Consider the following 27903-nt stretch of genomic DNA (forward strand, 5'->3'; position numbering starts at 1 on the left):
TGCAGTTTGATTTGGAAAGCTCTGATGCAACATCCTCCATAAAGAGGAGAAGAACTGTGCAGTCTGTTTTTTCAGCACACAGTTCAAAAGCCTGCCTCTCTGATGGTATGGGAGTGCATGGGCAACTTACACATCTGGAAAGGCATCATCAATGGAGAAAACTTTAAACAGGTTTCAGAACAAGATATGCTCTCATTCAGAACATGTATTTATCAGGGAAGGTCTTGCATATTTCAGCGAGACAAAACTAAACCACATACTGCTTTAATTACTACAGCATAGCTTTGTAATAGAAGAGTGCAGACGCTGAACTGGACCTGTCACCAATTACAAACATTTGTTGTAAGTTAAAGCAAAAAATGAATAAATAAATAATAATTCAAGAAGGCCTAGGACTAATGAACAGCTAGATTACATCAGTCAAGAATGGGACATTTTTCCATTCAAAAACTTCAGGACTACTCTCCTCAGTTTGTAAATTGTGTTCTTTGATGTATTATTTAATGCCATCTTGTGTAGTTTCTTGATTTATTGTTTTATTTATGACATAAGACAGAAAAGCAAATCACACATTAACAAGACACAAACATTAAAAAGAACATTTAAAAAAATCAGTAAGCATTTTAGACTACCGAAGTAAGTTATACAAATGATACAAAAAAAAAAAGTGGAAAATTCGGGACTTCTGTGGCACAATAGTAATATGTGTAATACATTATCAGTAAAAATACTACAAGCTACACTTCCCATTCAAGAGAAAAAAATGCACTGTTGATGAGTGGGTAGATCGGTTAAAGGAATAATATAACGGGCTGCACGGAGGTTCAGTGGTTAGACCTGTTGCTTCACAGCGAGAAGGTTACAGGTTTGCCTTTCAGCAGTGACTGCTGGAGCTAGACATTTGCTCCCTATGACAAGTACAGGAGAAGCAGATACAATGGATGGATGGATGGATGGATGGATGGATGGATGGATATAAAGTTATATGTCGCAAAATCTTGTATAAACAACTAAATAAATACTAGCAAGCAAAACAGCCTCTTCTGTGCAAACATGTTTCGTCATGAATGTGTAAGGTGACTGTAATGTTGTCCATGACCACTAGGAGGCGCTGGTTGGAAATGTCCATCTTGAAAAGAGGTTTCAATTTTCAAAATAAAAGATGAAGGATAAACAGATAGCACCGTTCTGTCTATTATTTATTTTTTAATTTATGTACCCACTTAATTTGTATATGTGTCCGTTATCGTGTAGCAATGATGACAACAACGCTTTCATTTATTCTTGCTTGATTCTTGATTTTTTTCACTTTCACTTCCGGGTTACATGAGCGTGCAGGAGTTATGACTTTGTCCGGCGCAATGAACAAGACAGCTACGTGAATTACTTACATTTTGTTAATGTGCATGATCTGAAGACTCATTGAGGGCAAGCCTTGCATCAGTATGTCATCCCCCAGTTTTACAGAGGAGGTGGAGCGCAGAGATGACAAGGTAAACAAATAAACAAACAAACAAGCTAACTTCGGTGCTAACATGTCAGCTAACTCTAGCTAGCTGGCGTTGACTTTGGCTAAGAGCAGTCGCAGAAAAGACGGGTTTTATTTAATGTCTATTTTTTTTAAATCTGCGCTCAAAATCACGTTAAATAAATAAGTCAATAAATTATACAAATGATCAGCAAAAATAATATAATACATTAATTTCTAGTTTATTTAAGGACCAATGTGTAATCGTTAAAATGCATGTAGCAATTTAATTCAGTTTATATAGCGCTAAACCACAACAGAATTCAACATTTAGTTTATACACCTTGTTATAATGTATTAAAAGAAAGCTAAACTGCTAATAATATGAAAAAAAATACTCTTGAACTAACCAACACATAATATCAAGTAAACGAGGAATTACACACATAACATGGAGGAGAAAAGTACACTGCACCAAAAAAAAAAAATAATAAAGTCTCCACCTGGATTTAACTAAGCAAATAGGTACGAGCCTCCTGTTGGATCATTACTGCATGGGTGATTATCTGTCAGCTGCAACTAGTTATTTAACCCCAACTGGTGCAATGAGTTGCTTCTCATTTCTTAAACAGCTGTGTAGCCTTAAGAAAACCACTGATCACTGAGGCTAACTGGAAATAAAATACTTCAATTTGCTTGGGAGCATAAAGATTGGACTCTGGAGCAATGGAAGAAGGTCATGTGATCTGATGAGTCCAGATTTACCCTGTTCCAGAGTGATGGGTGCATCAGGGTAAGAAGAGAGGCAGGTGAAGTGATGCACCCCTCATGCTTAGTGTCTACTGTACAAACCTGTGGAGGCAGTACTATGATCTGGGGTAGTTGCAGTTGGTCAGGTCCAGGTTCAACAACAGCACGTGCTCAAAGAATGAGGTCAGCTGACTACCTGAATGTACTGAATGACCAGGTTATTCCATCAATGGGTTTTTTCTTCCCTGATGGCCCGGACATATTCCAAGGTGACTATGGCAGGATTCATCGGGCTCGAATTGTGAAAGAGTGGTTCTGGGAGCATGAGACATAATTTTTACACATGGATTGGCCACAACAGAGTCCAGACCTTAACCCCACTGAGAATCTCTGGGATGTGTTGGAGAAGGCTTCGAGCAGTGGTCAGAATCTGCCATCATCATCAGTGCAAGATCTTGGTGAAAAATTAATGTAACACTGGATGGAAAGAGATCTTGTGACATTGAAGAAGTTTATCGAAACAACGCCACAGAGAATGTGTGCCGTAATCAAAGCTAAAGGTGGTCCAACAAAATATTAGTGTGTGACCTTTTTTCTTCTTTTTTTTTTTGGTGGCGACTTTTTTTTTAGGCCAGACAGTATATTTAATAAGTGTCTGCTGTGTTTCTGGTAACAGATCAGTTTGTATAAGACCCACTGTTTCATCTGATAATTAGAAACTAATTTACAAACTTTTTATTATGTGTAAACTATCCTAAATCTGAGGACGTTTAAACAAACAAAAAAATAGTTGTCAAAATTATGTTTAAAATTTTCCATCATATATGTTTTGCATGAATCTTTAAATGAATATTGATCAAATACCACCAACATGTTTAATGTACTATGTATGCAGCATGCTACAGTCAACTATTATAACTTTTATAAACATTAACAAGAATCATCTTCCTGAAAATAAAAAAAATAGTATTTAGAAACTTCCTGAGGAAAAAAAGATTGTGGTTGTATTTGCAATAAATTTCACTGACGTGTCAAAGTTCAGAGTTTAAGAATCAGACATAAAAAATGTTTACAAAAAGCACTGTAGGTTGAAAATGCACAATTCTTGAATTATTGATCTCTTCTTTTCTACCTGTCTGTCTGTCTGTCTGTCTGTCTGTCTGTCATATGAAAGCTGGTGAAAAGCAGCAAAACCTGCAAATTTTTCAAAAAATAAATCCTTATGAAATTTTGAAAAGTAGTTATTTGCTCTCAAGAAAATTGGCATTCTTCCAGTTCATAGCACACTTTTCTATGTCACTATCAGAAGTTTTAGTTAAAAACAACACAAAATAATAACTAATTAATAAACTTTAAGCTTAAAGCCTGTTTAAAATTAGTTTGTTTTTCTTGTTTTTGTTTTAGATTTCTAAATTATTTAAACGCCACACCTCAAAATTTGATTTGACCAAGTGAAAACAAATTTTCAGGTGTGGCGTTGAATCAAAGGAGCACGATTTGTTGACATTTAACTGTGAAGCTGCAGATTTCTCCCATCCACATCCTCTGACTTTAGGCTTTTTAAAACTACCGGTTAGAGCTGGGCGTTATCTGGATATTAAAAAAAATATCAAGATATATGTATTTTTTGTGATATAAGATGAGACTATATTGATATAAACAATACAGTGTAGTGTTATACTTGAAAATCAGCCTGCTGTCTTCTTTCTCCCACGCGGCACCCTCCTCCTTCCTTGAATACAAACACAACACCCCCCCCCCCCAATCAAGAAGAAGTGGGGATGTCACACAGTGGTAAAAATGAACTTGTCCCAACTTTTTTAGGATTTGTTGACACCATGAAATTTGGAAACAACAGATTTTTCCCTTAAAATGATACATTCTCTCAGTTTAAATGTTTGATCTGTGATTTGTGTTCTATTCTGAATAAAATATTAGATGTTGGCACCTCCACATCATTGCATTCAGTTTTTATTCACAATTTGTTTTGTGTCCCAACTTTTTTGGAATCCGGTTTGTATAAAAATAAAAATGATCCTTCTGTTATTTAGACTGAAAAAGTCTGCACAAAATATAGAACAATAAATCCACCACAAAAACTAAAGTGCAGGTGAAGTTTCCCCAAAATAACTAAATAAAATTAAAGCTTAAGATCTGTTGAGCATAAATGTAACCTACAACAAATATATGTTGCCTTTAAATGAGCTCTAACTTCCAGAACTTGTAACAAGGTGATCATCTGACCCTGAAGCTTGTGGTGTTTCAGCTTCCTCTGTTCCTGCAGGAATGATCCATTTCTCTGATGCTCTGTCTTTCATCAGCTCACTCTGTTCTTTGACCTGCAGGTCCGACACACTTCAGCCTCCTTCCCTGAAGACGCGTTAGCCGCTAAGGACCGGGTCTTTAGCGATATGATAAGCTGCTGCTTTATTAATGTTGCAGTGCCACCTCTCTCTTCCTGACATAAGGCACAGCACAGCTAAATGAATTTCTTATCGTGATTTGTTTCAGGAAAGGAGGCTGAAGTCTGTCAGACCTGCATCGGCTGTTCGCACACGCTCACTAACGTCGTGAAGGCGGCACAGCTGAAGTGGATTTTCATTTAATATTGGCAAATAAAGGTTTAAAAAATAAACTAATATATCTAAATAGTTTATTTTTTAGACATTTATTTTGTACAGTTACAGCTGTTGTTAAGAAATGTACATCTGTGACAACTGGGACAAAGCTTTGACTCAGAAATATATTTTTATTACTTTATGGGGAAAAAAATATATATATACATATATAATCGTATCGTATATAGTGATTTATCTTAAAAAACATTTAAATATTCATTTTAGTCCATATCCCCCAGCCCTACTACCGGTATACCCATTCCTGCATCTCAGAGCATTTTGTCACTGTTTTATAATAAAGATATGTTGTTAAAATCTGCACTAACGCCATGTTATGTTTCTTTTATTGAGATCTAACAAAACAATAGTTTAAATTATAGTCTTAAATCTAGGGGAACTGTTTGCTCATTAATATTGACAAATGTGTTGTGATTTTTCGTCATTATTGGTCTGATCAGCTGAAAAACATTAATGGAAGTTATCACTGATTTTCTGGATGTTCAGGACATCTTTTACCCAGTCTACTAAAGAAAACAACATTTTAAACGGTTAAAAATAAAACTAATGGAAGAAATTTATAACTAAAAGCCAAACTTAATAAGAGTGTTGGGTTTTTTACATAAACCATAAGCATAGCACCAAAGTTCATGCACAATAATCCAGGTAAAAATCTGACAATATTCAGTCAGGTCATAAACATAGCAAATAATTTTGACATGTGTAAAGATAATGGATGGATGGATGATTTTGTTTTTGTTTTTTAAAGAGAAATACGAAGCAGAATGCGCTGAGGACAACCTACACTCCCACAGAGGAGGAGGTGAAGGTGCTGAACGAGTGCTTTTGGGAGAGTTTATTTTATAGAGGTACGTTCATGCATGGACATCTGTGAAGATAACTAGTGTCTAAAGTAGTCACACAAGGATTTGACAAAATTGTATGTGCACATTAAGATCCATAAGTTCTACAAATTCATACTACAAGATTCACAAATGCATAAACAGGTTTTCAAATGTTCACATTTCAGTTTGCACAAGCAGGAATATTCTGTGCGCTCAAACTGTCAAGTACGTGTGCACAAATCACCTGCTGCGGACAGATGAACTTGCCTGTGAATGTGAATTTTGAGACTTTCTTACTGCTCTGGGATAGCTCAGGAAACCCAAGTCAAACCTAACTTTAGGATTTATTTATCATAAAGGAAGTCTTCAGCCTAGTTTTAGAGTAGACAAAGTGTCAGCCTCGCAGACAGAAACAGGAAAATTTCCCACAAGAGTGAAGCGAGAGCGGAAAGCTCTGCCTCCCATTCTACTTTTAGAAACTCTAGGAACCACAAGTAAACCTGAGGTCTGAGAGTGAAGGGCTCCGTTTGGAAAATATGGAACAACAAGATATTTAGCATAAGATTTATGGATGGATTGATTGATGAGAGCTTTGTATATTATCATGTATTCAACCACTAATGAAAATGTGTTTTATCTTCATTAGTGTTTGTATTAATAAGGAATTAGATAATAATTGATAACTAATGGTGAAGGGGTGGAGTAAAATAAGTTTGTACTTTTCTCCACGTGAGCTGAATAAAAAGTGGAGCGATACTTGTGCACTTATTTATTTTATGTAGATTTTCTTTTAATCTTTTTAAGTCGATTTTTCTTTCATCTTTTTGCTTCTCTCTTTTTTTGCTTAAACTAATTATCAGAATATAGTTAACCTGTTTGAAATAAACCAACCAAACAAAACAACAACTATGCAGTTTTACAACAAAGTCCATGCTCAATAATCCAGGTATAAAATCCAACATTTTTCAGTCAGGTCATCTGGACAGTTTCTTTTTTTGTGCTGAAACGTTTCGCCTTCGATCCAGAAGGCTTCATCAGTCAAGGAAACGCACAACAAAACTGATTCTTCCCTCAACAGCTTACTCCAAAGTGGAACAAACCAGTTCTGCTTGTGATTAGATGGTCTCTTTGGTACGCCCCTCCTCCATTGCCGGCCCTCTTCCTTGTTGACGTCTTGTATAGTTTTACCTTTCCGCATTCTTAAGTCAGAGATGAGGTTGTTTGAATTTTATCTTTGATAATAGTTCTTCTTTTCCTTCACAGCTGTTCCCTTCTCCGTCATCAGCATGGCTACTACTAAGCACCTAATTTCAAGAGGTATTCTGCAGAAATGGCAGTTTGTAGTTTGAACATACAATAATCTTTAAATTGACACAAATCTTTTTCATATTTGTAGGGATTTTGTCGGTATCACCAAGGTTTGGATATCTGCCTAAAGTCTGCTGTAAGTTCATGGACATAAACACCACAAACTATCAAACTTTCTGCAGGAAGTAGCTTTTACACAATGTCAACTGAATCTTGGCATTAAAATCTTTGAGCAGAATCTTAAAAGCATAAGTTTAAATTGACTGTTCTAGGCTTTATTTAAGACGATGCTGTAACTCATGTTAGCATCAGCATATACTATATGTTTAAACCCATATTTTAAATAACCTGCTACTTAAAGGAGTGAAAAGGTTTGGCTAAATCTTCTGAACTGCTTTTATCCTAATCTTTTTAATTTAATTTGCACAAATAACATTTATTTACTATTTGTATTTAAAATAACATTAGATTATGTTTCATCTCGCAGTCGCTGGCTTCTTTGGCTACATAGCTGGAAGGTTGTCATACCTGAAAAAGTGCCGGGAAAAGTTCGAAAACCTACCGGACTCCCAGTTTTTGGAGCTCATGAGACAGCAGGCGAGACTGTCTAGGTGAGTGGGACACTCCCACCAATCATGCTCAGCAAAGGGATATATTGATCGTTTGAAAGAGGTGTTGTGAATAAATAATAACTTTGTCGTCTGGATTGCTCTTTGAACAGCTTCACTTCTGGAGAAATAAACTCTACGTGACAGGATAGATGAGTTAATGGCTAATCCAAACATAGTCGAGGTGAAAGTGGATTGCTGCCGTCTTAAAGCAGCTTCCATCTTCAATAGTTCATAGCTTTACCAAAAGTGTTACTTCGTACACAGTCTGAAGCATTTTAAAGTGCTCTGTGTAGAAGGTAGGCACTTTTAGACACAGTCATCCACTTCAAAATGCAGAATTACTTAAACAAAATACAGTGTTTCCCCTACCAGCGAGGCGCCCTGCCCTGTCTACAGAACGGAGTGCACTGCCTACCGAACTCCGCCCTGTCGACAACTGCCGGCACTGACATTGCGCTAAGCTAGCAATACAGACGCGCTAGCTAAAAAGTTGTGACTATGGAATGGAGGTAGCGCTCCATGTCCCTCGCAGCGAGCAACACAGACGTGTCTCTGTCCTCCACTCCCGTCGACAAAAATCACAGAAGATATGAGCGCCCTGCCAAGGCCAGTAAACCAGGGGAAACACTGAAATACATTATGTGAAAATAAGAATTGCTTTAGTAGCTAGCTGTAGCACTTCAGGTGCAGCCTGGGGTCATAACTGGCAGGAATTCCATTTTTTTTGTTGTTGCAAAAATAACTCTTAATATGAAAGTATCAGTGAAGGGAAAGTTTAATAGTGTTAGCGTTATGGAATACCGTATTTTCCGCCGTGCACGTCACACTGCCGTATAAGTTACATCAGCCCAGTCCTTCTCAAATAGTGGGGCGCGCCCCCCTGGAGGGGCCTGGAGCAATGCCAAGGGGGCGCACGTGACCCCCAGGGAACATTTTTCGGCAGGGATTAGGTTTTGAGGTTTTTTGCACCATTCTCATTGTGTCAGGGTCCATTCGGCAACTGTTTGCTAAAATCCGGCAACTCTCAGACTCACTAATAATAAAGTTATGAACAAATATGTCTGTCTTGTTGTTTGGGGAGCCATGAATAAACCATGTCACCATGACACCTCCTCGGCTGGTGATGCTCTGGACGCTTGTCTCCCACAGCACGCATGCGACAGAGAATAAACTCAAAGCGAGAGCGTTACCTGCCCCCTCTTTACTCTTTTACTTTTTTTTTTAGTTTGTCAAAGCACAATTTTTTTTAAATACAGAAGTAATGTTTAATAAATGTTAGGACTCTATTCTTTGCTAACAAGTTCTCCGCTCTGAACGCATTTCACCCACAGCACGCAGCAACAAAGAGTATAAACTCAAAGTGAGAGCGTTACCTGCCCCATCTTTACTCTTTCGCGTTGACAACATTTTTTAGTTTTATTGACTGTCCGGGCCTGGACGTGTGCTGCTTTAAGCAGGGGAACCTTCCGTGCCATGCATGATTTTAAACTATGACGTCTTAGTGTATTACCCACAGTAACCATGGAACCAGTGGTGCCAGCTCTCTTCAGGTCATGGACCAGCTCCTCCCGTGTAGTTCTGGGCTGAGTCCTCACCTTTCTCAGGATCATTGATACGCCACGAGGTGAGATCTTGCATGGAGCCCCAGTCCGAGGGAGATTGACAGTCATGTTTAGCTTCTTCCATTTTCTAATAGTTGCTCCAACAGTTGATCTTTTTTCACCAAGCTGCTTGGCAATTGCCTCGTAGTCCTTTCCAGCCTTGTGGAGGTCTACAATTTTGTCTCTGTTGTCTTTGGACAGCTCTTTGGTCTTAGCCATGTTAGTAGTTGGAGTCTTACTGATTGTGTGGGGTGGACAGGTGTCTTTATGCAGCTAACAACCTCAAACAGGTGCTTCTAATTTAGAATAATCAGTGGAGTGGAGGTGGACGTTATAGAGGAGGACTAACAGGTCTTTGAGGGCCAGAACTGATTGACAGGTGTTCAAATACTTATTTGCAGCAGTAACACACAAATAAATTATTAAAAAATCATACATGGGGATTTCTGGATTTTTTTTTTTTTTAGATTATGTCTCTCACAGTGGACATGCACCTAACATGAACATTTCAGACCCCTCCATGATTTCTAAGTGGGAGAACTTGCAAAGTCGCAGGTTGTTCAAATACTTATTTTACTCACTGTATAGGCCGAAAAATATGGTAATAAAGATTGAAGTTGTTTTAAGGCCACAAAACCTTTGGAAGTTGGTCAGCTTGGACCGTATTAAGCAGCTAATGAGGCTTTGTCCAGATGAACCAGCTTTCTAAACAGATGTTGCTGTGGTAAAATAACTTTCATTTCCTAATTTCATAGCAGTTTATGAAAATACTAACATAGAAACTGTTGCGGCACAGTCATTTTCACATTACAGTTGTTCTAGGAGAACTACATCCTGCTGGATTTGACCCCAGACTGCAACAGAAGTGTTACAGCTAGCTGCTGCTGCCATTTTGTGCTTGCAAATGACCAGATCATTTCATGTAAATAATTAAAATATAACTGTAGTTGGTGCAAAGGTTTATAGAAATTAAACTTATTTTTCCAAACTGAGCTTGTTCTAAACTCAGTCTACAAGTGCCTACCTTCCACACAGAGCACTTTAAAATGCTTGAAATATCCCATTAAATACTGGTCTGTGAAGCTGTGTTAATAGTCCTTTCTCTGGCTGTTAACAGACCCTGAAGCTTGTTTTTTGTTGCTGTTTGTTTCTGCTCTTCCTCAGTTTAAATACTCAGCCAGAGGTGAGAGAACCAAACGTCCCTTCATACGACACCCTCATGTTCCAACCTGCAGAAACACCCAGCAGCATGTCCAGCTTCACCACAGGTGATGGGCAAATGGGCGAGCCAGATGACACTCCAGGTACCTGATGGACACACAACACACACTTTACCAGTTTATAATGCTTTCATGGCAAATGTGGAGAGATGTAGCAAGTGGCCCAAAACATACCAGAACCTGTGTTTAAACATCAAGTATGAATGGACATTTCAAGCAAAAGCACTTTTAATGTGTTTATTTTGTGTTTTACATTATTAGTTTTTAGTGTATATCTTGGATTGTTTAGCGCATATCTTAGATCCTTATTTACTGTTTCTTTTTAAACTTTATATTTTTGCTATTGTTGGATGTAACTGGGACCCTGTGTACACAATTTCGTTCCACCTCATGTACCACATGTAGTGAAATGACAATAAGCCTACTTGAACTTGAACTTAATATTTTTCCTGCTAGCCAAGGATCTTTATAGTCCTTCGTTATTACCAGTCCAGTGGTTTTAACAGGGAGAGGGGTCCACTTATTCTGGCAGTAAAGTTGAGCCCACCCGTGTGACCATTGTTTCCATTTTATTATTATGTCAAAATAAACTGCAGTGACAGAAAACATCTGGTTCTGAGTGTTTTTATAGAGGGAATGTAGGTGTTCTCTCAACCAAAGCACTAGAGTTGCATTTGGGCCTAAAAAATCTGGCCCGAACCCATATCATTTTTTCCGAGCCCAGCCTGAAGCCGACCAATTATCCGTGATTACAGGCCCGAACCCGAATTAAAAAAAATTAATAAATTTAAGCTTTTACTGCTTTTGTAAGCAAATCAGTTTGATGTGATTTTAAAACATATTTCTAAGAAAGGAAAATATAAGATTTCTTGTTTATTAACAAGAGTCAGTGGATTATTATAGTTATTATAATATTATAGTTATTATAGTTATTAACCATCGGCGGACGTGCGTGGCTGATGATCCGATTTGGGCCATTGGCCACACCTGTCTGCTGACGCAGCGACCAAGTCCAGTTAAGCTGAGGTCGGCTGTGGCTGAGTGGTTAGAGCAGTCGTCCTCCAGTGCAAGAGTTGGGGGTTCAATTCCACCAGCAGTCACATGCCCAAGTGTCCCTGGACAAGACACTGAACCCTTCATTGCCTCTGATGTGCGTCCCATCAGTGTATGAATGTGATAAAGCTCTGATTATTGTTTAAGTGCTCAGCCATCGTGGGTAAATTCTAGTGTAAAACGCTTTGAGTATCTCAATAAGATAGAAAAGCACTAAGTACAGTCCATTTTAGCTTCAGGTGGGTCGCTGGTCATATGGACTTTTTTTAAAACCTCTTTCAACCGGCAGGTCAGCTCGCAGTCAAACAGACGCAATCAAAAGCCTGACACCGACCCGCCCATCCAGCACATTACTTTGGCCCAGCCCAAATTTCAGGTCGGACTGGGCCAGGCATGGGCTCGGGTTAGAAGTGACAGCTCTACAAAATATCTCCATTACAAAACAAGTTTACATGTCACTATCAGGTCCCGGTGTTTCAAAAAAGACTGCTGTGATTGGTGCTTCATTTTTTTTAACTTGCCCATTTAGACTTTAAATTTTCAAAAACTTCTCCCCCTCCCTAACACTGATGTGGAGTTTCATCAGTCTATAAAGCTGCAGAGTTGTTCAAAATACTGAATAAAGTTGACACTAAACGAGTGTCCACAGTGCGACCCTCTAAGGGGTTTTGTGTGGCTTGCAGCTGTAATTTAAGAACGGTGACATTTAAACCTGAAGACTTGAGGTTGATGCAGACGAACACCTTTTGCTAATTTTCAGTGTGAAATTTAATATTTTTGTAGATTTAACAAAAACCAGAAAGAAAATCTTAAAGTGTTAAATATTACCGGTAAGTATAAAACAAGTTTTTCATCTCTAATTAACCACATGTTATTTTTATTCCTATTTCGTGGAGAAAAGGCCCACAAACGTTTACCAAAAAGAAGACTTTTGGGTAGCCAATCATTAAACTTGGCTAAATGTAACAAACATTTCTGAAAGAAAATTATTGTTGATTTATTCATTAATCAAGTTTAATTGGACTTTGTTAAAAAATGTATAGGGTGGACATAAATTACATATTTGATCACCTTTATTAGTTCATTTATTTATTCAACCTTTATTTAAACAAATAAGTCACATTGAGCCTAGAAGACTCATTTACAAGTGAGATCTGTTCAGACAGAAAAAAAGTAGTGAAAACTGGACACATGTAGGAGTTGGAGGCGAAAAAATTCCTATCAGACTTTTTTTTTCCTGCCTGAGAAGAAAAAACGGTTATAAAAATTAAAAAAAACACCTCGCACAAACAAGCACATATGACGTAGACATTCTGCAGAGGGGGACGACGAGAGCGGTGATCATGTTCATAGATGCTCTCGAGGTCACTGTAAGAGTTCTGATAAGGATGTAATAATCAGCCAATGTCCTCCGGTGAGATCCATAAACATTCTCGAGGTATGTCGAGGAATGGCCAAGAATAACAACTATTATGAGAATCCAAGAGTCCTGAAATGATGACACAAGTTTATTCATCTGGTTTCATCTGGTTATCAGTTGGAAATTCCTCAGGGAGGGGGTGTGAGCGTCAGATCACATGTTCTCCAGGTGAATTCAGATAAGATGTCCTTCAAGGCCAGCCAGCGGAGCCAAATTCAGATAAACACACAGTTGTTTTGGGGACAGGCAGAACTTAATGACATCTACCTTGAGTCTGTGTTGGTCGACTCGGTTCCAAAATGTCCAAATTAAATGGCCACACCGATGGAACGTGACTGAGTAAAAATCCCCAAGATCTGATCCATTCAGCCCAAAGCATTTGAGTCTGGGTACTCGAGACACGAACCAAGCCATCATAATGGTAAGCAGCGGGATCGGGTCCAAATTTGCTGCCGACTACTTCCTTGATTGTTGATAAAACCAGCAACCAGCCAAATCCAAAAGCAGGAACCAGTTATTACAAATCCAATTAAATATGCGTCCTTAAAATCCACAAGTGGCAGCAGAGATAGACACATCATCAAGTCTTCCAAGTCGATGAGATATCCAGCTGCATGCATGCAAACAGGGCAAATCGACTCGCCTAAAGCCTGTCTTCTTTTCGAAGAAATGTTGTAAATTGAGTTGAGGGACCAACTGATCAAAACAGTCCATAATTATGGTTCGGAAGAAATGCAAGAGAGGCTCACAAGCAGTTTCACAGACAGACAGAGCAGCAAAGCGGAGAGGGAGGGGAGAAGCATCCGATCTCGGCAAGAGCAAGTGGTGAAGTGGTCTAATCTTCTAAGAATCAGTTTTAGGTCGTTTTCACACCAGATAGTCCGGTAGACTCGGTTCGGGACCAATATTCATGACCTTTTGTTTACATTTGAGCTGGTGCGTTTGCATTCACACTGCACTGTGCAGTCGAGTCAACCTGTTGAACCAACCTATTGCCCCGCTCGCCTGTGGGGGCGCTGCACCAAGAACTAAAAGAAACGACACAAAAACCTCTGAAGACACGTCTTCTTCTGTAAATAAAAATAAAAATGAAGTGGCATCAAGTTTTAGCAGTTTTAGGAGTTATATTTTGTCATTTTTCAAAAATGGACTTAGCATGAGCAGAATATGAGACAGAAGACCATGGAGAATATTGTTTTTCCACACAAGGAAGCTGACGGCTCCATATGAGGTCAGAGAAATGCGTGTTTGTTTACCCTGCGGAGCGGGGCCGGTCTGTTTGCATTCACACTGTACTTGAACCGCGCTGGAGTTCGCTTCTACCGGACCGAGACCTAGGTTTTAGCCCGGGCCAGAGTTCGCCTTTTTGTTCCATGACAGAGTTCAATGGCGCGTTCACACCTCCCTAAACGAACCGGACTTTCTAGGAAAACTAGCTAGAGTTCGATTAAAGCGGGACTAAACAGGGCTGGTGTGAATGCACCCTCAGTGACTGTCAGCTGTAGTTTTTCTGTGTTTCAACCATCCTTTTAGGACGTGGGTCCAGAAGATTTAAAAAAATAAACTTCTCAAGTGGTATTTGAACTGCAAACAAATTAAATTTTCACTTCAAGGGTCTACTGCCAGGCCACTTTTAGTGACTGTTCTCTATTAGTCTCATTGAGTCACACAGACTCATTTTCAAGAGACCTGTTTTAATCAGACAACAATTCAACAAAAAGCAATTAAAATCAAATAAAAGTAGTTATAAAAACAGTCAAATCAAGGTACCATATAAAACAAGGGACAATGCTAAAAGCAAGAACATATTTGCATAGATTTTTTTTCTATTGACATTTTCATGTTAAAATCAAAGTCGACCGCTTCAGATCTTTTTGTAAGGTGTTCCAGGTTACAAGAGCAGAGTAAGAGAAGGTCTTTTTGCCGAGTTCAGTTCTCACTGAGGGAACGCTGCAGGTAATGATGTCCTGAGAGCGCATGTTGTAACTGCACTGACGACGTGACATGTAGAAGATGTAAAAGGGTAACAGACCAAGGAGAGATTTACAGATGAAAATGAATCAGTGAGAGAGTCTGCGTGAAGTTAATGGTGACCAGTTTACCAGTGAATACAGAGTGCAGTGGTGGGTACAGTAGTTACAACCAGTTATGAATCTTAGCGCGCCATGGTAGACAACATCCAACATCTGCAAGCAGCTGGCAGGGGCATTCATGGAAAGAATGTCACCATAATCAATGGCTGGTATGAAATTTGCAACTACAATGTGTTTCCTGGCATTCAGAGTTGACCAAGATTCATTTCTGAAAAAGAAACCCAGTTTTACTTTCAGTTTCTTTATAAAGTTTTCAATATGTGGTTTAAAAGAGAGATATTTATCGACCAAAATTCCCAAATATTTGCAAGAATCTACAAACTCAATAGGAACACCATGCATGGAAGAGAGGAGGAAGAGTTGCTGGCACCAACTTTCTGTTTGAAAACAACATCCCTTTGGTTTTATCAGCGTTTAGCACCAGCTTGAGATGGAATAAGTCTGACTGAATGATGTCAAATGCAGATTGTAGACGTTGGAAAACCTTGTGTTGTCTCGGCAATAAACAACAGTGTTGTCGGCATAGAGATGTAAGGAGGCGTCAGGAATGTTTTGACCTACATTATTTATATAAATGGTAAGAAGAGTGACTGTTACACTTTTGTTTCCAAGACAAAAATGAACTTGTCAAGTACAAGAAAACAAAAACAATAGCCCCATTGAATCAAATAAATTGAATTATTTTCTTTAATAAAGCGAAGCTTTTTGTTTTCAGTAGGCCTATGCAACTATTTAGAACTCCTTTTCCACCCAAATTTGAATACTTTTGACCTTTTACTAAATATTTTGTTTACATTGTTGTTGAGTTTACATGTGGAAAAGAAAATCACAAAGAATATTTTTTTAAATAAAGAATTAAAAATATTCGTGACCGGAGAGTACTTACAGTTTTGACCAGTTTGTGAAAACGTTTAGAAAACCAGAGAGTGTCGCCACCCCTCAGATGTAAAAATGTTTCTGTTGCTGTTCTTGTCAGTTCAGTCATTTGAGGACGAGGAGCCGAAGAAGTCCATCCTCTATGAGAACCTGAGACTCAGAAACAGGGAGAACTACGAGGTGATGCTCAATCAGAAAGCTGACACGGTGATCAAAGCGCCCTCAGAGAAGGAGAGACCAAAGAAACCGGGTACGCTGCTGCTGCCGAGAGTGGGTGCACGTTCAACTATTTCTGGGAAAGACTTCATGTCTTCTCCTTTCATTCATCTTACATTTCAGTGATGAAGAACATCTATGGAGATACCTGGGAGGAATGAGGCCTTTACGGAATGACTACCAGGACCAGCGCCGTGGGGTCTCAGATACTGCAGGACACAGGGGCTCTGCACTGTTCATGTAGTTGTGAATTTGTAAACTAAATGACCGTGGAGGAGTGAATAAAACTGAACTGGATGACTGATTCTTTCTGCTCTGATGGTAAATTGATGTCATTTTAATTTCTCTTCTTTGTGCTAAATAACCTCCTAAAATGAATAATTTTTTACTTGTAAAAAAAAACATACTTAGGTTGAACTCTGCAGCTTTGCTCTATTTGAATCTCACAGGCCCATTAATATACAAATAAGCTTTTTAGTATATAAAAATATTCTGTCATGATGTTCAGCATCTTGTCCCACAGTAAAGCTGAGTCTTGGGCTGTGAACTGTTGGTTAGAGCACATAAAACAACATGGTGGCATATTCATAAAAAGTCAATTACCAAAGGGTGTAAGACTAAATTAACATTAGAAAGCAACATTTGAGCAAGTTTTACAACTGTTGAAGCACAAAATGCATACACTTTAAAGAGTTGCTCAACTGGGGATTATTTCACAAAACCTAGATATTGCACGTTTATTTTGGCCAAGCTTACATCTTTGATTAAATTTCATTAAATCTGTTCGACAAGTTGTCAAGATTTGTGAATGATAATTTAACATAGACCTGTGCAGTTTTATGGGTCCAAACATTCAGCATTGCTGCTCTGTGACATTCAGTCAGATTGTTTTTTTAATTTTTTATGCTGGTCATAAAATTAAAATATCGTGAAAACGTTGATTTATTTAAGCAATTTCATTTAAAAAGTGAAACTTGTATATTATTTTCATTCATTACACACAGACTTGATATATTTCAAATGTTTATTTCTTTGAATGTTGATGATTATAACTGAAAACTAATGAAAACCCCAAATCCATCCATCCATCCATCCATTATCTTTACCCGTTTATTCCATTTTGGGTCACGGGGGTCGCTGGTGCCCATGTCCAGCAATCACTGTGCGAGGGGCGGGGTACACCCTGGACGGGTCGCAAGTCCATCACAGGGCCACATAGAGACAAACGAGACAAACAACCATTCACTCTCTCACTCACACCTAGGGACAATTTAGAGTTACCAATCAGCCTAAAATGCATGTTTTTGGACTGTGGGAGGAAACCGGAGCACCCGGAGAAAACCCACGCATGCACGGAGAGAACATGCAAACTCCGCCCAGAAAGGCCCCTGGACCGGGGTTTGAACCAGGGACCTGCTCGCTGAGAGGCAGAAGCTCTACCAGTTGCGCCACCGTGCTGTCTCAACCCCAAATTCAGTATCTCAGAAAATTAGAAAAGCTTCAATATTGGAGAGACCTGGTGCCACACTCTAATCAGCTAATTAACTCAGAACACTTGCAAAGGCCTTTAGGTGGTCTCTCAATTTAGTTCTGTAGGTTGCACAATCATGGGGAAGACTGCTGACTTGACAGTTGTCCAAAATACAACAATTGACACCTTGCACAAAGAGGGCAAGGCACAAAAAGTCATTGCTAAAGAGGCTGGCTGTTCACAGAGCTCTGTGTCCAAGCACATTGAGAGGCAAAGGGAGGAAAATATGTGGTAGAAAAAAAAGTGTATAAGCAATAAGGATAACCGCACCCTGGAGAGGATTGTGAAACAAAACCCATTCCAAAATATTTCACAAAGAGTGAACTGCAGCTGGAGTCAGTTTTTCAAGAACCACCATGCACGGACGTATGCAAGACATACATGGTTTCAGCTGTCGCATTCCTTGTGTCAAGCTGCTCTTGAACAAGAGATGGTGTCAGAAGCGTCTCTCCTGGGCTAAAGACAAAAAGGACTCAGGCTTTTCATGTTCATCCTTTTCAGTTGGCCAACATTTCTAAAAATCCTTTTTTTCATTGGTCTCAAGTTCTAATTTTCTGATACTGAATTTGGAGTTTTCATTAGTTGTCAGTTATAATCATCAACATTAAAAGAAATAAACATTTGAAATATATCAGTCTGTGTAATGAATGAATATAATATACAAGTTTCACTTTATGAATGGAATTACTGAAATAAATCAACTTTTTCATGATTTACTAATTTTATGACCAGCACCTGTATATCTGTATGCACTTTAGTTTATGGAGGAAGGAAAACATCTTTATTTGCCAAGTAAATTAATAATAAAAACATTTATTTAATAAAAATAATAGTTATAAAGAGACAAATGATCTTTCTGAATTCTAAATGTAAAAACAGAAAATATAACTTATTACAGTTTATATTAGAAAATCCTTCATTGAGGTGCTGCAAAACTAGACTGAAGTCATGAACAGGCCTAGCATTCCTTGAAGGAATGGATATCACCCGCTGCCTTTCATGACTGTTTTAATTCAAATCACCCTCCAAAGACACAACGTGCAGAATGTGCAAATGCTCAGAGCTTGTGTTAAAGATAACTCTCAGGTACCACCACATTAACTTGACCTTTTTTTATATCCGAGTACGTTAAGAGGGTTCTGTTGGGAAAAATCTGCCGCGGCCGACATCCTGATTTAGACTCGCAGCTCTAGATGTCTATCTTGATTCACTTCTGAAGGGTTCGTTAAAATCTGTCCAGTGGTTCACGAGATATTTTGCTGACAGACATCGATCTAAACAGTTGTTGGATAAAGTTTTAAGCAAAGATGTCGCTTAATGAGTAGAGCTTTGAGCATTTAAGAACGAGCTACCATCGCACCAAATGTCAGCTCAATAACTGAAATAACTGAGCCACAGACATTTTTGTGTCACTAGCTGTGGTGGCCATCTTGGATGGGATTCACTCCAAAGGTTAATAGTAGAGGTCCATCCAATGCAAATCCATCCAGTGATTCATGAGGTACAATATTTTACTAACATTACAGACGTATGCACACATACGGGTGATAACCACAACTACTGTTTTTGACCGTGACTGTGGCTGCAGCTGTTTACAAAACTATTGCCCGAGGGTCCATGACCGTGTCCATGACTGTGTCCAACGTTATGAACTGCACTGTGTCCATAAAGGTTAAGAGGTGTTTCAGAAGTAGAAAAGGAACTGGCTAAATGTGGCCAGCCTTCATAGGTTGTGCCTGTAGTGTTGGCAGAGTTGAAGCTGGATAAAGGAGCATAAGCTTGGACCGGGTAAGACCCAGGAGGGGGGTTTATTTGTGGCAGCAGGGTCTTCCTCCTCTCCTCCGTGGACGCAGGAATGAACATGCCTCCGCTGACACTCTTCCACAACCTGAAGGGCGTCATTTTCTCCAGAATCGCAGCCCTGGCCTCAGACATGTCCATCAGAGACAGCCATCCTTTCCCATACAGCCACCCAACCAGGACGCCGATAACATTACAGAGCAGCACACTACGAGGAATCAGAGCCGTGCAGATCATGAGGAGCACCCAAGGGAGGACAAAGGAAGGAAAACTGACTCCACAGAGAAAACCTTTGGTCATTTTTGTGTGCACGGTGATCAGAGCCACACAGGCCAGGGTGACTGGGAGCAGGCCCTCGGTGGGAGTGTGCATGTCATCCAGCAGGAGATCCAGGAGGCTGTAAAGGAGGCCTGTTGTGGAGGCGAGCAGGAGGAACAGGAAGAGGAAGTGAACACTACCAACACTTTTCTCCACGCTGCCACACAGAACCAGCAGGGCTGTGATGTTCAGGAGAAGCTGAGCGACAGTGTGGTGGTAAAAGGGGTACAGGAGAAGGCTGTGGATGTGTCCACTCTGGAAGACTCTTGACCCAATGCTGAGGACCCCCTGAGTCAAGTCAAAGTATGTTTCCACGCAGAACAAAACACACGACGTTAAGGCCACTGTCACGATCCCGCTTGTGGGAACTGGAAACACATCCTTAAAAACCTTGAAGAACACGCTGACGTTTTCAGATAGCGTCATCCTCAGAAACGATGTCCGCGGCTGAAACAAACGAGGGTTCGCGACCCAAAACAATCCGCCTGCTCACTTCCGGAACGGGATTTTTTATTTTTTCAGATCAACACTACACGTTTTGGATAAAAATAGCTCTTAATTGATGAATAAGCTGTTTAAAGTCAGCTTTGCGGTGATTGAATAGAGACACTTCCCTGTTTTCAGTCATTCCTCACAGCCTGAACCCGGAAAGTATTTCTGCTTTGAACTGAGGGAAATGCGTTTCCGCTAAAACTTTCAAAATAAGATCCTTCAACAGCTTGCAAAGTAACTACGGAGCCCGAGAGGGGACATATTTACATAACCAAACGTGTAATGCAGTGTCGCCTGCAAACACAAGAGAAACGTTTTATATGACTTTTGATTAATAAATAAAATAAAAACACACATGAAAATGTTTTGAAGAACGCAATGGTTAACATCCGGTGTTTGTAGAGTTCTGCAACTCCTCATTTATATATTTTTAAATTACAGTATGTTTTTTTTTATGTAAACCTATATTTCAACGTTGTCTTATTATTTAGACAGAGTAGGGTAAAAATATATTTATTTTGAGTATTATAAACTTTTTTTTGGCTAAACAAATATTGACCACTGTCAGCATTTGGAGAAAATTTTATTTTCGACTTATGAAGGTAATTTCCATTTATTTGCACAAACTGTGGCTTATCATGTAACATATGTCCAGAAAATCTCTATTTTTAAGAAATAAATATTTGAAACTGTTATTCACCTGTTTTTTTTTACAAGTTTAATATTTTTTCATTTAAATTTAAATCAAACTAAGATTATTTTTTGTTAGAAGAATGTAATAGTTTATAAAACTAATTGATTTGACCAGCAACTATAGTTTAAAAGTGATGTTTCTGTGATAAATACAACTAAGTTTTGAACAGAGTAATAAATATATAAGACATATTTAAATTCCTATAGCTATCCAAGTTACAACTCAGGTTTATTTATGTATTTATTATTTTATAAATTTTGTATTTATATTGTTTTTATACATATTTTATGTAGTTATCAATATTTAAATCAAACCAATATCCATGCTGCTGATCTCATGCTGCTGATACCAGGTCTCTCTTGTAAATGAGTCCTGGAGGCTCAATGGGATTAACCTGTATAAATAATGGTTGAATGCTGCTGATTATCTCATGCTGCATTCATTCATACCTATCTGCTCAGCACAGACTCATGTTCAAGCTGCTGTTGTTACGCCATATTGTTTTACATTATTAGTGTTTAGTGTATATCTTTGAACTTTTAGCATACCGTTTGGCGTTTGTTAGTATATTTTGGTGTATTAACGGTTATTTAACAGTTAACAATGGTGCTCTCAAGGCTCAGTCTTAGGACCCACCTTCTTCACAATCTACATAGGTAATGTAGGTCAGATCATCCCTGATGCATCCTTACATTTCTATGCTGACGAATCGGTTGTTTGGTGTCGAGCTAAAACAGTTGATAAGGTTTTCCAGCTTTTGCAATCCGCTTTCGACATCCAGTCAGATTTGTTTTGTCTCAAACGTGTCCTAAACATCAACAAAACCAAAGGGATGTTGTTTTCAAACAGGAAGTCGATCCCAGCAGTTCTTCCTCCGATTTTATCCTCAAATGGTGTCCGGATTGAGTTTGTTGATTCCTATAAATATTTGGGTATCTTTGTCGACTCACATCTCTCTTTTAAGCTCCATGTGGAAAGAAAGAAACTGAAAGTTAAACTGGGTTTCTTTTTCAGAAATAGATCCTGTCTAACTCTGAATGCTAGGAAACGCCTTGTATCTGTGACTTTCCTTCCCTCCATTGATTACGGTGACGTTATTTACATGAACGCTCCTACAAGAACCCTGCAGATGTTTAATGCTGTCTATCATGGTGCACTAAGTGTGTGCAAACTATTCACATTAGGAATAAGCTCCTCCATTTGCATCTGGATACTAGACTTCTTAACAAACAGACCACAGTTAGTGAGGATCCACAACTTCTCCTCCTCCACCATAACCCTCAGCACTGGCTCTCTTCAGGGATATGTGTTGAGCCCCCTCCTTTTTACTCTGCTCACATATGATTGTGCAGCTACCCATCCAGGCTGTCACATTGTAAAGTTTGCAGATGATACAGCGGTGGTGGGATGCATCACAAACAATGATGAGTCCATCTACAGGCAGGAGGTGGAACATCTGGAGAGCTGGTGCAAAGAGAATAACCTTCACATCAATGTGAAGAAGACAAAGGAGATGATTGTGGACTTCAGAAGAAACAAAAACACCTACACCCCCCTGAACATAAGAGGATCTGCGGTGGAAGTGGTCTCCAGCTACAAGTACTTGGGTGTACACATGAATGACAACCTCAGCTGGAGCAACAACACCACCAGCCTATCAAGAAAGTTCATCAGAGACTCTACTTCCTCAGGCGGCTGAGACGAACTGGACTGGGAAGCTCAGTCCTCACCTCCTTCTACAGGTGTGCAGTGGAGAGCATCCTGTGCTCCAACATCAATGTGTGGCATGGAGGCTGCACAGCTGCAGAAAGAAAAGCTTTGCAGAGAGTGGTGAAGGCTGCACAGAAATCTGTTGGAATCAGTCTCCCCACCATCACAGACATCTACACCTCCAGATGCAGGAAGAGGACCACCTGCATCATGAAGGACCCCACTCACCCAGCACACACACTTTTTGCCCCACTCCCCTCAGGAAGGAGGTTAAGAAGCATTAAGTGTAAAACCACTAGATTGAGGAACAGCTTCTACCCTGAGGCTGTTAGACTCATGAATCTTTAACTAGAATAATCACTGTGAAAAACCATATCATGTTGCTGCTGATCTGTTTCATGTTGCTGCTGATCTGTTTCAATGTTGATGTGTTCATGCGTGCACATCTGCTCACAGACTCATGTTCATGTTTGTGCTGATGTTCGACGTAATGTTTTTATGTTATGAGTGCTTAGTGTATATTTAGTTTGTTTTTCTTAGTTCATATTTTAGATGTTATTACTGTTTTTCTTTTACATTTTATTGTTGGATGTAACTGGGACCTTGTGTACATAATTTCACTCCACCACATGTACCACATGAGGTGTGAATGACAATAAAGAAACTCTGACTCTGACTAAGATTCACAACTGGCTGTAACTGTTGTACCCACCATTGCACCCTGTGTTCACTGGTTAACTGGTCGTCATGAACTTCTCGTAGACTCTCACTGGTACATTTTCATCTTTAAATCAGTTCTTGTTCAGTTAATGTCAATGTCAATTTATTTATATAGCACATAAAAACAACAAAAGCTGACCAAAGTGCTTTACAGTTAAGTCAGATTAAAAATTTGATTTAAAATTATCTGCTGCCTTCATACATCTCCTCCTACATGTCACTGCGTGAGTGCAGCTACAGCGTGCGCTCTCAGGACATCACTACATGCAGTGTACTCTCAGTGCAGACAGAACTTGGCAAAAGGGCCTTCTCCTACTCGGCTCCTGTTTCCTGGAATATCTTTCAAAAGATCTGAAGCTCTCGACCTTGACCTCTCTAAGTGGCTTTAAACATCTGTTAAGTTCATGGGAAAAACCAATGCAGACATGTTCCTGTTTTTAGTTTTCTACATCACCTACAACCTAGCTGTTTTTGTTTAGTTTTTTTTTTTTTTTTTACCATTTTCTTTCATTTATTCTTCTCAATTTGTATACTTTCTTTTATGATTGTCTACTGTTGTCATCATTCTTTGTTAAAATCAGGTCTCTGTTGTGAATGAGTCCCTGAGGCTCAATTGGACTAAACTGTGTAAATTTTTTTTTTTTTTTAGCCTTTATTTATCCAGGTTAGTCTCATTGAGCCACGAGAACTCATTTGCAAGAGAGACCTGTTTTTTAGGGAGCACATGGTGGAGGTTAAGGGCCTTGCTCATGGGCCCAGAGTGGGGCGAATGAGGGTGGGGGCAAGTGTGGGTGTTTCACCTACCCCACCCACAATTTTGATGTTGTCGGGGCCGGGGCGTGAACCGGCGATCTTCGGATCACAAGCCCACCTCTCTAACCTTTGCGCCACCACTCCCCCTAAATAAAGGTTGAATAAATATCTTGGATCCTTATTTAACGTTTCCTTTTAGACTTTATATTTTGATATTTTGGGGTGTAACTGGGACCCTGTGTACATCATATCGTTCCACCTCATGTACTACATGAGACGGTAGCGACAACTTGAACCTGAACAACAGTAATAATTTATTGAATGACGTAAAGACGTAAAAAAATACGTCATTACGTCAGCCGCTTTTCCGGTTTCGTTCAGTTGCTGCGGCGGATGTTGATGTTTTGTTTCGTGGCTCGGTCGGTCATCGAGCTGGACTACTTGGTATTTCTGAGCACATCCTCTCCGCTCCGTACGCTTCTCTCTGTCGACTTTGTTGCCTACTTGTCTCTCTCGGTACCGGGAAGAGACCCGGACCGAGTCGTTGTGAGATGATGGAGGACTTTGATGAGATCTACGAAGAGGAGGAGGAGGAAGAAGAGGACGAGGACAGGGCCGCGGAAGAACAGCTCCTCAAGTACGCTCCGGACCCGGTGGTGGTGCGAGGCTCCGGCCACGTCACGGTGTAAGCAACCGGCGGGGCTCGCGGGAGGGTTGTGTCCGTGAAATGAGCGTCAGCAGCGGCTCTGAGGAGAACCGACCGCCGCTGGTGAACCGCTAACCGAGTTAGCTCCGCCGCTAATCAGTGAGCAGCTGTGGGCCGAGTTCACAGTTTTAACAAACATGCCAGATATTTGTGTGGATGCAACACATTGAGGGGAAGTTTCACTTTAACCTAATACAAACTGACCTCATGTGCTGTTTATACCAGGGACACTTGCTGGGGCAGATTAGCATTCATCCAAATAAATGAGAATAACCGGATTTATATTCTGTCCGCTACAAAAATAAAGACAGACCTCCTAAATTAGGAGTAAACGAATTAAAATGTAACTATTCGACTGTAAGTTTACAGAGTTAGTATAGTTTCTGATAAATATAGACTATACTGCAAACAAATTATTAATGTAATGAATCTGACCAGATAACCTTCCTGTAAAGGAGTGGGTGCTAAAAATGGTGGTTCTCTACTGGGGGGATGTGAAACACCAGTCTGGGGGGTCTCAAGTGATGCTGTCAGTTCTGGCTTATGCCTTTGTTAAAATGGTGTACCAGTGATGTTTGCATACGCTGACCAAATATTGTCAGGGGGTCCACGCTCTGCCGCTCTTATTCTGTGGGTCTGGAGATTAATAATTTGGGAACCACTGCTGTAAAAATGCAAGTTTGTAAGAAAGTGAGTTAAGCTGTGTATAGAGATTTTAGAGTAAAAGACACATGTATATACTTTCCGTCACCGTTTGATGTTGGGTAAACAGACTGACACACACACACACACACACACACACACTCACTGCAAGTTTCTGGAGAAAACCATACAAGTGACAACTTGAATTACAACATACGTAGTGTCTGCTTGAACATGAGGAGCATGGAGGACAAACGAACAAAAGTCTGCCTAGAAGAACTTTCTAAAGCTGATGAATAGTTTCTGAAAGGCATATCTGTTCATAAACTGATTTTCATGGTTAAAATGTGCAATGCCGTCAGCATTACCAGTGGACATAGCAGGAATCTAGAAAAGCAACCATATATAAATATATAAGTGATAAAAACATGGAACAGAATTAATATTATCAACGTAATTGATTCTGTTTGCACACAATATATTTTTATGTGTTTGAGTTTTTTTTCCTCAAGTTTTCGCAACAATTCATCACAAGACAACTTAAGTCTTTACACTTCCTCAAAATATGTAGTGACAGTATTTTTTACTTTAGAGTGCACTGAATTTATTTAACTCCGTCGCAGACTCTCATCTTAATGAGGCATGACGGCATCAGTGGAGACAAGAGGAAGTAAATGGCGCTCATTCTTTGCAGCTTCTTAAAAGTATGTGACTTGATTGATTAAACACTCATCAGCATTCAAGCCCCTGCGTCACTCTAAGATTAATTCATTGACAGCAAGTGTCAACGTCCAGTAAAGTTGCAGCCATGAATATTTGTTGTCTGACACTGTGACTATTTGTTTATCTACAGTATTCTTGCAAGATAATGGTTACAGTAACCGTTTTATCAATCATGTACGCAACAACACAGACTGACCCTCACTACACAGTGAATCAGACGGTTCCTTTCTTTTATGAAGGACGCGTTCCATCAGTTTCTGGACGTTTCTGTCGGCTGCAGAGATTACGTGACACACTGTTGGGGAGAAAAATGAAGGTGTTCTGTAGAGCAGGCCCCGGTTCTTAATTTTTTTCTTGGTGCTAAAACTGTTTTCCACTGCACCCTGAGATCTTTTAGAACGATCATTTTAAAACTTGTCTACAAGTGACCGATTGAAGTTAGTTTAGACTTTGAATGTGCAGGCAGTGATGAATAAGTTGTGTAAATTAATCTGAAAACGCATTTGAATAAGTCCGTCCTGATCTCCCTAAAGGCTGCTGGTGTATTTGTTCTCGTATCCTTGACTGAATAAAGTGAAAGTTAATTTTTTTGTTTGTTTCTGCTTCCTTCACAGATTTGGACTCAGTAACAAATTTGAGTCAGAATTTCCTTCAGCCCTTACAGGAAAGGTGAGCGTGTTGGTGTCAGTCAAAGCATTTATGGCAAAGTTACATTCTTGTATTTGATCAGACACTAGATGAACTTTTTTAAACTTTTCCCAGGCTGTGTTTGAAATGTTTGTGTCCCTCCCTCACCAGATTATGGTCACAATGTTGTAGACTGAACGGGGAACAAGGACAGCTTAGTGTTTCACCATTTTGCGCACTACGTGAGTGCAGCATACCTCAGATTATGCGCTGAGTGTTCATTGTCAGGTGTCACCCTACGTGTGAGTGCGAGCGTGAAAGGTTGTCTGTCCCTGTGATGGACTTGTGACCTGTCCAGGGTCTACCCTGCGTCTTGCACAGTGACTGCACGACCCAAAACGGAGCAAAGAAAATGGATGAAGATGGGCTGGACACATCTGAATCTAATATGAGTTGCAAAATTTTGCTCGTTTGGGTTGAGAAAATATACTCGGTAAATAATATTGATTAATATTTTAAGTATTTTAGCACAGAGCAACACTTTTAGAGTTATAGAGTCAGAGTTTAATGTCATTCGCACCTCATGTGGTACATGTGGTGGAGCGAAATTATGTACACAAGGTCCCAGTTACATCCAACAATAAAATGTAAAAGAAAAACAGTAATAACATCTAAGATATGAACTAAGAAAAACATCAACTAAATATACACTAAGCACGAGTAGTGTGCAATAGTGTGTGTGCAAATAAATTAAAGCAAGCTGCATTTTCAAGATAAGGGGCATGTAAGAGCCAAAATGACTGTAATGCGTTGTTTAACTGTTACGGTGAACAGGTGTTCAGATTTGTCCTACCCTTCAGGTAGGACTGGGTGATATGGACCTAAATTAATATCTCTATTTTAAGATGAATGGCGATATACAATATTTTTTTTATTTCCATAAAGTAATAACTAAACTATATTTTCGAGTCAAAGCTTCGTCCCAATTGTCACACAGGCACATTTATTTTTTTTTTTTATTATTTTTTTTATTTTTTTTTTATTTTTTTATTTTATTTTATTATTTTTTTTGATGGCCTCCCTTCTCCCCTTACAGCCATCCTCTCCACAC

At 39.4% G+C, this 27903-nt stretch overlaps 3 protein-coding genes across 4 annotated transcripts in view; 2 read left to right on the plus strand and 1 right to left on the minus strand.

Annotated features, from left to right (window-relative positions):
- The first annotated feature begins 1313 nt into the window (after positions 1–1313).
- LOC119408138 (OCIA domain-containing protein 1) lies at positions 1314–16373 on the plus strand. Its single transcript, XM_037674976.1, has 8 exons — positions 1314–1493; positions 5603–5702; positions 6942–6995; positions 7075–7122; positions 7474–7597; positions 10363–10502; positions 15961–16110; positions 16200–16373. The coding sequence occupies exons 1-8, from the start codon at positions 1446–1448 to the stop codon at positions 16235–16237; spliced, it is 702 nt and encodes a 233-aa protein (XP_037530904.1). The 5' UTR covers positions 1314–1445; the 3' UTR covers positions 16238–16373.
- A 2654-nt stretch (positions 16374–19027) lies between these two features.
- rhbdd2 (rhomboid domain containing 2) lies at positions 19028–20185 on the minus strand. The gene has a single exon (XM_037674977.1). The coding sequence runs from the start codon at positions 20149–20151 to the stop codon at positions 19165–19167; it is 987 nt and encodes a 328-aa protein (XP_037530905.1). The 5' UTR covers positions 20152–20185; the 3' UTR covers positions 19028–19164.
- A 4282-nt stretch (positions 20186–24467) lies between these two features.
- The window catches only part of chic2 (cysteine-rich hydrophobic domain 2), a 14571-nt gene continuing 11135 nt past the window's right edge, over positions 24468–27903 (plus strand). The window contains exons 1-2 of one of the 2 annotated variants that reach the window (XM_037674978.1): positions 24468–24779; positions 26780–26834. In XM_037674978.1, the coding sequence (XP_037530906.1) occupies positions 24646–24779; positions 26780–26834 (189 nt within the window). In that variant the 5' untranslated portion in view covers positions 24468–24645. The remainder of the gene's footprint in view (positions 24780–26779; positions 26835–27903) is intronic. The other variant, XM_037674979.1, reaches the window with a different exon arrangement.

Source organism: Nematolebias whitei, chromosome 3 (assembly GCF_014905685.2).
Source record: "Nematolebias whitei isolate Nwh7 chromosome 3, NemWhi1, whole genome shotgun sequence".
NCBI classification, from domain to species: domain Eukaryota; kingdom Metazoa; phylum Chordata; class Actinopteri; order Cyprinodontiformes; family Rivulidae; genus Nematolebias; species Nematolebias whitei.

Excerpts from the sequence above, each read along its gene's own strand:
- LOC119408138 (XM_037674976.1), top strand. The coding sequence starts at position 1,446 with ATGTCATCCCCCAGTTTTACAGAGGAGGTGGAGCGCAGAGATGACAAG. Across the intron at positions 7,123-7,473 it reads ATATCTGCCTAAAGTCTGCT|TCGCTGGCTTCTTTGGCTAC; the intron begins GTAAGTTCATGG and ends TTCATCTCGCAG. Across the intron at positions 10,503-15,960 it reads CGAGCCAGATGACACTCCAG|TTCAGTCATTTGAGGACGAG; the intron begins GTACCTGATGGA and ends TGTTCTTGTCAG.
- rhbdd2 (XM_037674977.1), bottom strand. The coding sequence starts at position 20,151 with ATGACGCTATCTGAAAACGTCAGCGTGTTCTTCAAGGTTTTTAAGGAT.